Source organism: Dermacentor silvarum, chromosome 4 (genome assembly GCF_013339745.2).
Source record: "Dermacentor silvarum isolate Dsil-2018 chromosome 4, BIME_Dsil_1.4, whole genome shotgun sequence".
Classification (NCBI taxonomy): domain Eukaryota; kingdom Metazoa; phylum Arthropoda; class Arachnida; order Ixodida; family Ixodidae; genus Dermacentor; species Dermacentor silvarum.
The window spans coordinates 134,796,444-134,808,274 of record NC_051157.2 but is presented as its reverse complement, the minus strand read 5'-3'; the positions used below and the strand labels follow the sequence as shown (position 1 = coordinate 134,808,274).

Genomic DNA, 11,831 nt, shown 5'->3' with positions numbered 1-11,831 from the left:
CGGTGTGAAAGTTGTTATTGCGCAAGGAAAGCAGATAACCCGAAAAGAAATATAGCACATGCTGCTAGAACCTGACCACCGTTTGAGTACGTATCTTATCAGGACGCACCATTCCTTTTGGCATTTATTGCCTTTGAGGCGATTAGCACAAGATATAGAACACCAACTGAACAATACAGTCAGTGACAAGATTTTCGTGCTGTATTCACTTGCAGCCGAATAAGAGTCAGGGCTGTCGTTTCAATCCTGGATCGTGCATCCGGATGGGCGGGCAGCGGCTTTAAACAAGCTCTGTTTTTCAGGGCTGAAATTGTCCCTTTAGAGAGTTCTCGTAAGAACTCGCTTGAACTCAAGCCCACGATGTGGAATAAGTCCTTAATGTTTGTGACTTTTGTACTTCTGTGCTCATCGGCTTTGGTCATCGGCTCAGGCAAGTGCTGTACTCGCTCCTTTGTAAATTCTGTAACCTTAGCTTGCACCAAGATAAAAAGATGTCGCAACAGTTTTAGAATCAACAAATGTATCATAATACTTTGTTTAGATATCAAAGAGAATGAATGCACTTATCCATCTGAAGTTTCTCCGGTGTTTGGGATTGGCGTTTCCTTGACAGATGCACTTTGAATAAAAAAAGTAATCATTTCGTCCTTCTTTCGGAGGTTCTGGACTGCATCGGCAATGAGACGGACGAACTTTCATAACTACAGCATCAAATAGCCTTTCCCGCTGAAGTCCGAGCGTGTTACCGTCGTATAAATTAGGGAGGAATAAAATAATGTGGAAAACCATGTGCACCGTCAAAAAATTCACACGTTTAGCTTAGCCGCACAGCTTATCACAACTGCCTTATTTCTGGCTACCTGCAGCTTTCATACACGTTGGCTGTTGGTGATTTTCCTGGGTCTTGCAAAGTGCCAGACTGATCAGCTATGGATCTTTTACACGTAGATGCGTGGTTTCTAGTCATAAATATGCATGCCTTGGTATTTAGGCAGGTGCTTCACGACTGAGTTTATTTCAAGTTGGGTGCAAAGTGCATTTTCATTTTCTGCCAATTATTATTATTACTTGTTCTTATACTTATTTATTTATTTCACGTACTTTCAAGGCCTGAAAGCGTTACAGAAAGGAGTGGAGTCAAAAACAAAAAATAATGCAGTAAAAACATAAACGAAAAATAATAACAAAAGGCATTCTGAACAGTGGTCTTGAAGTTGGTAGAGTCGGTAATGAGTGCGACTGATGTGGAAAGACGATTCCTGTCCGTGCTTGTCCTAGGGATGAATGAGGCACTGTACCGGTTTGTGCGGCACAAACGCACCCCGAATTTGAGGCTGTGGTCAGTGCGGGACAAAATATAAGACGGAGGGGCAAGAAGGGTTTCTTTTAAAAGGGGGTTCAAATCAAAAACGTTGTGAAAAGGGAGCGACGGGTACATTTACGGCATGACGAAAGATCAGGCAATTTAAGAGTTCGTTTCATTGATGAGATACTTGCATAGCGAGAGTAAGTAGATAAGACAAAGCGTGCACCGTGGTTTTGAATACTTTTTATAGTAGAAACTAGTGAAGACTGAGTCGGGTCCCAAATGGCTTAAGCACACTACAATTTGGAGCGAACTACAGTTTTGTAAAGAGTTAGCTTCAGGGAAGAAGGGGCACAGCTGAAATTACGGCGCAAGTAACGAAGTATGCGGTTAGCGTTATTATAGTAACATAGTCACTATGCGAATGCCAAGAAAGGTTATTTGATATGTGAAGGCTGAGATACTTGTAAGAGGTAACTGACGTCACAGGTGCATCATTAATGAGGTACGTGTGCATGGCAGTGCTACGAGATATTCGCATGGCCTTGCATTTACTTGAATTTAGTTACATGCACCAATTAGAACACCACTCAGTTACGCGGGTAAAGTCGTCCTGCAGTTCTTGTGAATCAGAAGAATTAGTAATTTTACGGTAGAGAACACAGTCATCCGCGAGTAGCTTTATGGAAGAAGAAAGAACGCAGTTCGGAAGATCGTTAATATAGATTAAAAAGAGAACTGGACCCTGGACTGAGCCTTGACGAGCACCTGCTGGTACATTAGAAAACCGAGAATTACCGTTATTAGCATTAACAAATTGCGACTGGTTAGAAACAGACACACAGACAAAGAACTTTGTTAAATAGGTCCTGAGAAGCCCTGCCCTACGGCAGAGCTGCGGGCCGCTTTGAAAGAAAACTTTTTATCCACTCGATTACCCTTACGTCCCAGTCAAAGCTTTGAGAAAATAAAGAAATACGCAGTCGATGTCGGTACCTAGATCATAAATTACAAAAAGGTCATTAGTAAATGATAAGAGCTGTGTTTCACACGAATCATGCAAATCCATGCACCCGTAATTGCGGGTGCATGTCTACTATACCACACACTTACACTATACTGCACTGTACTATATTATACTGCACTATATACTATACTATACTGTACACTGTGTTCAACTATATATACTGTACATCGACGGGTAAAAAGGTGACCACGTCTTCAAAACAAAATGATCGTGTACTATAGTAGCTGTTTAGGGTCAGAAGGTCTGCGAATTAGGTTCAATTCGGCCGCACATTCATTCCTGTATACTGAAATCAAAAGAAAAACAAATTTAGTGACTCGAATACAAGAGAATGCAGTCTCAAAGATGTTCCGAATGTTCATATTCTCTTGAAATCAGTACCACCAACATGATAACACCGCCACCTTAAACTCCTCCCATAAATCAACTCCTGATGAGTTTACAAAAGTGACAGCCTACCAGAAAACGTTCGAGCCGTACGTTAGCCCTCGCCCCTTCTTTCATAAATTATGATGCACCCTCAATAAACATTCACTCACATAATGTTATCCCAAGGTGCTGGATATTTTCTTGGCTGAAAGCAGATATGTTGGTAAAATCCTTCCGGCAATTCAAGTGAGTTCTGGTAATGACAGTCAAATTCTGACAGTATGTTCAGTAATGTCAAACTTCTTCACAAAAAAGATTTGAAGTGATGACCTTAACGGCATGTGTAAATTAAATGATGGCCGTAGGCATAACGAGGAACGAGAAACTTCTGTGTCACTGTTTTTGACGGAATGTGGCACGTCGAACATCGCGTGAAAGATGGTGGTGCCCTTAATAAAGGCGTCATGTGTTGCAGTACCCTGCACTCTGATGTGTGCTGAAGTAATGTGGGGTAAGCAGAGGAGTCGCAATTGACCCGCTGCTCAGTTTGCGTGTTTATTTCCTGGCAACTACTGCACATAATTGCCAAACCAAATTAGTATCCACGAATGTGGACACCCTGACGAAAGGGGTTTGTCTAGCGTGATGAAGTACGAACCGTCAACTTTCACCATGAAAGTACTCCGTCCTTCATGTCGCCAACACAACGTCTGATCTTATTTTCTGTAGCGTCCTCATATACGTCTTTCGTTTGCATGTTTTGTGAAAAGCATTCGCTTAATTTTGTGCTCAATGAAAGAGAACGATCAGTACGACTGCGTGAATCCTCACGTGCTTGTCTCCTAGTAGTGCAATCCCCGACGGTTTTGATATTGTAGTGACAAGTGTTGTTCTGACACGTGAATTAGTTCTCGTGGAGTGCTTTTTGTCTTTCATGATATGTGACATACTTATCTGGCTAGGGACAAAGGCGCCGAGGTTTCAGTACATGTCATCCGAAAACAGTTCTTATCAGAAAGGCTTCTTTTAGCGGGCTCAGCAGCAGAATAAATGTACAATTTGCTTGCACGGAGCCTCCTTTGGCACTCTCATTGGCAATTTACAGCTTTTTTTAAGAGCAAACTGGTTGCCTAAATGACTTACTTTCAAAGACGCTACAGTTCATTCTTCGCATTTAACAGTTAACTAAAATGCACCTCCTATACGTGCCTTCGTGCCTAATGAACAGTGGGGCTGCTGGTCGGAGGCTGACTCAACTCCAATACTATCCTCTTCACGAACGCTGGGACCAATAGCTTCCTGAAATATCAAAGAAATGAAGAATCGTCGATACCACATGTTTTACTTCTTCCTGCCTTCCACACATGGCTCCGTGGTAGTTACAGAAACATCTTCTGATGCCTTCTACTCCAGAAAAAAAAACTGTATAATCATCAATATATCGCGGGCATATATCAGGCATATATAACAGGCATATATCGAGAAAGTACGGCAACACTAAGCGTGTTTACCCCGCGACCACCGTAATATTATCTGCTTCCATTAAGGACCCTAATTATCTGAACTATTTTCATCAGTCGGAGGTATCGCTTGTGTCACAAGACAACATTAACATCGACAGAACTCGTCGCAATGATAGAGGCCAGTTGATACATGGGTGAAAATGCGCCTTCTACATCCGTTCACTATATTTGACACCAAAAACGATTCTAACCAGTATTTCATTGCGTGAAAAGGCATAACTTTGAAGTTTTCTTTGTGGCCATTTGTGCGTCCGAGCTAAAGATGCATATCAAATTAAAACAGCAAAAAAAATATTCGAAAAGAAGGAAGTGTTAAACGACACCGGAAAGGCCATTGAATTTAATTTCGAAAATCCAGCTTTCTAAAACACACACATACTCACGCGCGCGCACACGCACACATACAAGCAGCGGGAGGAATGCCGCTCAACAAATTTGTCGCCAGCTGTTCTGATTATTACATTTTATGGAATTTCTTGTTTCCGTTCATTTCCTGCTTCAAACATTTCATTAGGCATTTGTTAAGTATTCTTTTTTTTTTCACCCCTCACTTTTGCCGCTTTATTACAGAACAATGTACGTTCGAGGAGGGACCATGCAGCGACTGGGTATCCACAGATTGCGACGACGGTGCTTGTTTTGTGGTGAAAAAAGTGGCCCTGATGAAGAACGGGCCGGCAGTAGATCGCACCATGAGTTCAGGTGAGCAACGTGTGCATGATAAAGTTAGTCATGCGATACATATTGTGTTACAAATCTTTCCGTTCCCATAAACCTCATGTACCTCACTTGCTTCATTATTTTCTACTCGAGCACAACAATTATTAGGGCCCATAAAAAATACAACTCCATTGAACTTACAATTCCATCGCAAGATTCTGCTTTCCTAAAAAAAGAAGAAAAAAAAAGACAGCGAATAGAATAAGCAATACAGATAGACGATAAGCAAAGAACGTGATGGGTTGATATTGCGTTTAACCCTGTGAACGCGCATGACCAGAGGTGATTTAAGGGCGTTAGTGCAGGCTGCTGTGTTAGATGGTGCCTGTTACTGCAACGACCATTGGGGACTGTTTTTAAGACAAGTTCTGGTTGCTATAAACTATTATCTTAATGTCACTGAGAGGAAAATCAGCCCTTCTAACACGGTGTCAATCAACCAAATATTGAAGCACACAAAATTGTCGCGGCAGTTTTGTCGCATTGACTGCTCGAAGTATGACTAGCTGGTTATTGTCGTCATCATGTGTTCATGAGAAAACGCTATAATTTAGCAGGTTGCTGCAGCCACGGCCGCTGAATTTCATCCAGCGGCCGTGCTGCAGCAGTGCTATAGTCTAAACTGGAGTGTTATTGTAGCTTAGCCATGTGCGGCCCGGTTTAATGTATTTGCCAACCGAACAGCGTGAGCGTCGTCACCATGGTACCTGTCGGGACAGTTGGTGTCGTTTTAAATAGCGCGCCACATTTAAAGCAAACAGGTTTCATTTGTTATTTCGCCTATTTTCTTGGCAGTCCACAAACCACAACCTCCGCGTAATGCGGAGGTTTTGGATTCGGCTCCCACCAGCGACAAGTTAACTTTTAGTCCATTTTCATTTTCTTTTTCCTCCTTATTTTCCACATTGCTATTTCAACCACGTTATTTGAACCACAGCTAATTACCGTTATGGCTTCATTGCCTTGGCTTTATAAGGTCGTGATTAACAAAAACTCTTCCTCTCGGTTGCCCTTCTTTTCGTTTTCTTTCCTTTCCTATATACCAGATCGTTCTGCGGAAATGTTAGGTAATTTTTAAAAATCATGTGTGGCAGATAGCCCAACTCTAATCTTCGAGCTGCATTCTTAAAATGCGGACATAACTTTTACGGGAAATTGAAAATGTATATTTTATTAATAAGGAACAATTCCGCAATTAAGTTTTTAACTGATTACCTTGCGGTCCCTACTGCAATTTACAAATCGTAGCCAAGGAGATGGAAAGGTCGATTTATTTGGAAGCAATTCTCAGGATAATAGCAGTTACGACGCATTAATTTTTGTATTTTGCGAAGAAATGAATTGCCGGTTTAAGTATTTTCGTGCTTGATTACATGAAATTGTGCTTGGTTAAACATTAAGTGAAATGGCTGTGAAACATCACTTCCGATACATGCAGGCGCGTCCTGCGTTGAGCGAAAGCACTTATTAGACGGTGAAAACGCGGGGATCCGAGAAAAATAAACAAGTACACTTGTCAATATTTACTACACATTGGAGGGCGCATATCTCGAAACGGAGTTGCTCCACGGAATTCTATTCATGTGAATATTGCTTGCCGCAAGCTAAGATATTGCTAAGATATTTATCAATAATAAATATTGCTGTATGTGCCGGAAGCTAAGTGAATAAAACCAAATCTGTTTTTTTAATTAGTGGATTATGCAGTAGAAGTTACTGTACAAGTAAAACCTACCTCTTCCAGTAGAACAGAACAATGGCCAGAGTTGTGCTGTCGGCCACAGGCGATTTTAAACATTACTTGGCAAAAAAAACTCTTATACATATATATATATATATATATATATATATATATATATATATATATAAGGTAACAGTATAACAGTATGTACGTATATAAATATATATATATATATATATATATACGTGCATACTGTAGAGTATGAATCACGTTGGCCCCGTAAGCACTACTGCAAGGACAATATTGCACCGTAGATTGTATTGCAGAGTATTGTTCTGACGTTTCAGCTGGTCCACCAGCCGAAACGTCAGAAACATACAGTGCACTACCAACGTAAGTAGTACTTTCTTCTTTGAAGATATATATATAAATACATATATAGCGCAAAAGCGATGGAACGTAAAATTATTCTAGTAGACAGACATTAAGATAAACCTAGACAAACGCACTCCTTTACAGACTGAAGAGGCTGACTGGCGATCCTGAATTCTTGTTCCCTTGCCAGGCTATTGAACAATATCTTAGTCTTCTAAATATTAATCTTGAACCCCACTCTTACACTTTCTCGGTTATGGTCATCAATCTTTTTGCTGAATAAGACAATGTCATATGGAAATCGAAGTGCATAGCTCAGGCATTGCCAAATCCTGACTGGGAGCTTACACACTGTCGTTGAAAAGAAAAGTGTGCAATCATTGCATTCTGCCGGTGCTAACATATCACGCAGAAGCTTGGAGGTTCAAAAAGAAGGTCGAGAACAAGTTAAGGACCGCACAAAGAGCAATGGAACGAAAAATGATAGGCCTAACTTTAAGAGACAGGAAGAGAACGGTGTGGATCAGAGCAAAAGGGTATAGCCGATATTCTAATTGACATTTAGAGATGATGAAGAGAAACAAATGAAGCTAGGCAGGTGATGTAATGTGTAGAGTAGATAACCGGTGGACCATTAAAGTTACAGAATGGGTGCCGAGGGAAGAGAAGCGCAGTCGAGGACGGCAGGAAACTAGATCGGGTGATGAAATTTGGAAATTTGCAGGCGCAAGTTGGAATCGGCTAGCACAAGACAGGGGTAACTGGAGATCGCAGGGAGACGCCTTCGTCCTACAGTGGACAGAAAATAGGCTGATGATGATGATGATGGTATATATTGAAATGGAAAATTGTCACCCACCCGAATGCAGCACGAAGCGACAAAGGAAACACATACGGGTTTCTCGGAAACAAGCTTCACAGTTCAGGAAGTATTAGTCCTGCTCCAGGATTTTCCCGGATCCTGGTCGGAATATATATATATATATATATATATATATATATATATATATATATATATTCTACAATTATAATTCTACATTTCTTGTGTTTATAATCAACTTTGTATATAACAACCAGGCTACGTAATCAATACAAGGTACAGAGTGCACAGCAGCGTTACGAAAGTTTTGCATTCATTACGTAGCTTGGCCTCACCATCTTTTCGTCGCTTATGCATAGTGCTGTGGTCAGTTCTCAATAATTAAGCTTGACAAGGCAGTCCACTTTGCCCCCTTGCTGTAATAACCCCATTTTTTATGAGTACATTACTGTTAGCCACGTACACTTACATTGATTGCAAAAGGGAGAAAAAGGAACAACGATATGAATCGTTAAGCATATGGCCCCTGAAGTGCTGAAAAGAGGGGACTTGTATATATAATCAGGAAGGACAAGAATAAAAAAAAATACACGAACAGATTCAACACTTCAAAATGCGAAAATGACAACATCACGGAATACAAATACAGAAGTGCCAAAGCCGGTATCTATAGGGTGATGGAAGTTGTTCAGGAAACAGTAGTCTGGCAACATAGGTGGAGATTTCTTCTGCGCATCTAAGGCAATGTTCAGGAAACTTGTCAAAGTCAGCTAGTGTACGAGGAACGAGGATGGAAAGAATGCTTGAACATATGTGTTTTCAGAAATTATAGCGGTAATGTAGGCGAATCTTAGTGAAGGCTATTTCTTAGTGGTAGTGGTACAATGTGTGGGTAGCGTCCAGTGCGAGCTTCTGGATTACTAAGACATATAAAAATCTGTTTACTTAATTTAGGCCTTGTTGCTAAAGTCGTGATTTTTGTATCTTTCGTAAACATGGAAATAGACGCGTTGGGGTCATACTTGGAAAAATAATAGTTTCACACACAAAGTGATAGCTGCGTGATATATAATGCGGAGTAATCCTTAGACTGTTTCGTGAGGTTTTTGCTGCACTGATCATTCACAGATGTGCACGAGCGACCTACTGTCTAGAAGAAAAGGAAGTGTGCGCCGTTCTCGTTTGTGCAAGTTGCGCCGCGCGGTTGTGAAGTGAAAACACTGAGCTTTTATTCCTCGTCTTATCTATCCGGATATATCACTGGTCACTACTAACATCTCTTTAAGTTATTACTATTGAATTCGGTCAGCTTTTTTCAAGGTGCGGAGGTCAGCTCTATCTAGTGAACTGATATTGCATGGGCTTCAGGCAATCATCACCGCTCTTGGTGCAATTGCATTCAACAGGATTAGTACGAGTATATCTCCTCTATCGAAGCATAGGCTGTATAATGTTGCCTCCATTTTAAGGGAAAATATGCCTGTTTTCTTTAGCGATTGTTGGCTGTACAAATCGGGCTTTTTTGATAATTCTAAAGCCGTTCAAGTAGAATCTTTTGACTTTGGTGTGTGTAATTTGTATACGATGTTACACTCGCTGCATCAAACACTATGTACGAAAATAACTAAGCGGCCAACAGGTTGAACTGTGAATTGCCAACATGTACGCAAGTTCGAATCCTCGCGAAAATAACTTAGAATATTTATTTCTTTGTAATTTTTTCACAAAGGATTTTGGAATTACAGAGGCGGCACCGGCGTACACTGGCGAAAATTGAAACGACCTGGGCAGGGAGCCAACAATGGCTGTTGGTGTAAAATAAAGTGAACGGCTGTCCTTGGAATATATTTTCAGGGCATGACTGTCTTTGTAAATCTTTGTATACGGATCCCAAATAACTTTATTTCATTTATTTTTCCATCTTACAGTACAGCTTCCAGTACACCAATATTCAAGTTTTGGCATGAGAAAAGATCCACATCCTGTTTGTTTTAACTTTACTTACTGTCGCTTTTGATTCTTGCCTGTGAATGGTTCAAAAGACTGCTTTTTCCTTAGTGAAGCAATTGTTTCAATTTCGGTGGCATCCTGCAGCCAGGTTTTGATAATTCTGTAAACGCATATCACATTCCTTGCGAATCACCTTTGGCGAGTAAGTATTATTTTCTGATTTTTGTTTGGCTGTCGCAGAGGGTGGTTCATGTGCCTATTCAGCAAGAGGCGTCGCAACCCGTGGCACCACGTACGCCTCGCTCTCGCACAATGCCACGGGACCCTTGTGCTTCACCGCATGGTACCACCAGTCTGGCACTGAGCACGAAGGCGCCCACTTCTCCGTGATGCACCCGGACGACGACTCACCGCTCGACTTTTACGTAACGCAGCGGGAGATGGCCGGAAGCTGGCAGCGCGTCAGGTACTCCGAGAGGCGCACAGGGGCCGTCGTGGTACGTTCATTGGGCAAACTTCACTTTACGAGGCTCCGTAAAATGAAGCAGTCGTGCGCGCCTGTCCTTGGCGTTCTTTGTTGTCTCTTATGAATCACGGTGCGCACACGCACACCCTTCAACGTGAAAGCAATGATTGGTAACGAGCGCAACGATTGGCAGAGTTCATAGAAATGTTGAACAGAGGGCAGTGACAGCTGGATTGCAAAACACAACTTTATATATATATATATATATATATATATATATATATATATATATATATATATATGGGCTTCACATGAATTCCAGTATTTACGTAACAACATTTGCACACACACGTGTGTGTGTGTGTGCGCGCACATGTTGTAACGTAAATACTGGAATTCATGTGAAGCCAAGCATTCGTAAAGGGGGTATTTGGATGCTATACACTGCATGTGAAGCGCACAATTGTCCTTCTTGTCATATGATATGCACTGCGCAATCTCATGCAATATATGTGCACCGCTCCAGTTCCAACTTTATGGTCTTGCAATATATATGCACTAGGCCGTTCAAAACTTCTACCTGAATTGCAAGCAACAGTTCGCGCGGATGCACACTGTGATATGTAGATAAAGCGACGTCGTGAGGACAATGTGATGCTTTTCGAGATAAGAGTGGGCCTTTCAAGTGGACCTTTCAAGCCTACCAAGAAATAAAGCGGCACGAAATATAGTAGAATTGTTGAGTTTTATTCGTATGTTTCAATTGTCAGGTTTCGGGCTAACTGAAGCGTGTGTGCGCGCGCATGCGCTCATTATCACGTGACGCACGCGGCTGTGGTGCAAGACAACAGCGTCACTGTCAGCAAAGTCCAGGAGGTCTCGCTTAGAAAGCTTCGCATTAAAATGTGTGTAGGGAGAATTTCATTTCAGAAGCGATGTTGTTGAACAAAGAAGGTGCGTTAGTGCTTCTCATTTTGGAGGGGACCTTGAGCTGCCTACGGCGTAAACTAAAAAGAAGGCGATTATTCAATTATGCATTGAAACTTCGAGGATCCTGTTTGAGCTCCATCCGGTTTTTACACTGGCGTGCTACAGTAGGCTTGCACTAACGTCAGTCTAGTCAATTTATATATTGGTAAACCAGCCCGACACGTGTATTAAGGGGCAGTTTAGTCGGTTATTCCGTAGTTCTTGCAATGACACGATCAGCAATCCAACTCCGTCCCTATGAAATGGAAACAGGTCACCTGTGGCAGTGAATATACCACACACTACGTCAATAACTGTCCGACATTTCAGCGGCGTGGAATTATAACGTGGGAAAGATTGAGGAAGCCGTAAAATATGGACGCAGCATTAAATCAGTAAGAAGAAAGCTTGGCATAGGACAAGGCAATATGTATGCACTGAAAGATAAGCATGGCAATATCATCAGCAATTTCGATGACATATTAAAAGCAGCAGAAGAATTCTATACTGAACTGTACAGTGCCCAAAACAGCCAAGCTATTTCCATTCGAAATAGTGATGAACTGTATACAGAGGCTCCTTCTATAACTAGCGATGAAGTTAGGATGGCCTTGAAAGCCATGAC

At 41.5% G+C, this 11,831-nt stretch overlaps 1 protein-coding gene across 1 annotated transcript in view; it reads left to right on the top strand.

The window, feature by feature from the left end:
* The first annotated feature begins 231 nt into the window (after positions 1-231).
* LOC119448916 (MAM and LDL-receptor class A domain-containing protein 1-like) overlaps positions 232-11,831 on the top strand; it is a 69,911-nt gene continuing 58,311 nt past the window's right edge. Inside the window, exons 1-3 of the mRNA XM_037712126.2 lie at positions 232-430; positions 4,796-4,927; positions 10,012-10,268. Coding sequence (XP_037568054.1) covers positions 361-430; positions 4,796-4,927; positions 10,012-10,268 — 459 coding nt within the window. The 5' untranslated portion in view covers positions 232-360. The remainder of the gene's footprint in view (positions 431-4,795; positions 4,928-10,011; positions 10,269-11,831) is intronic.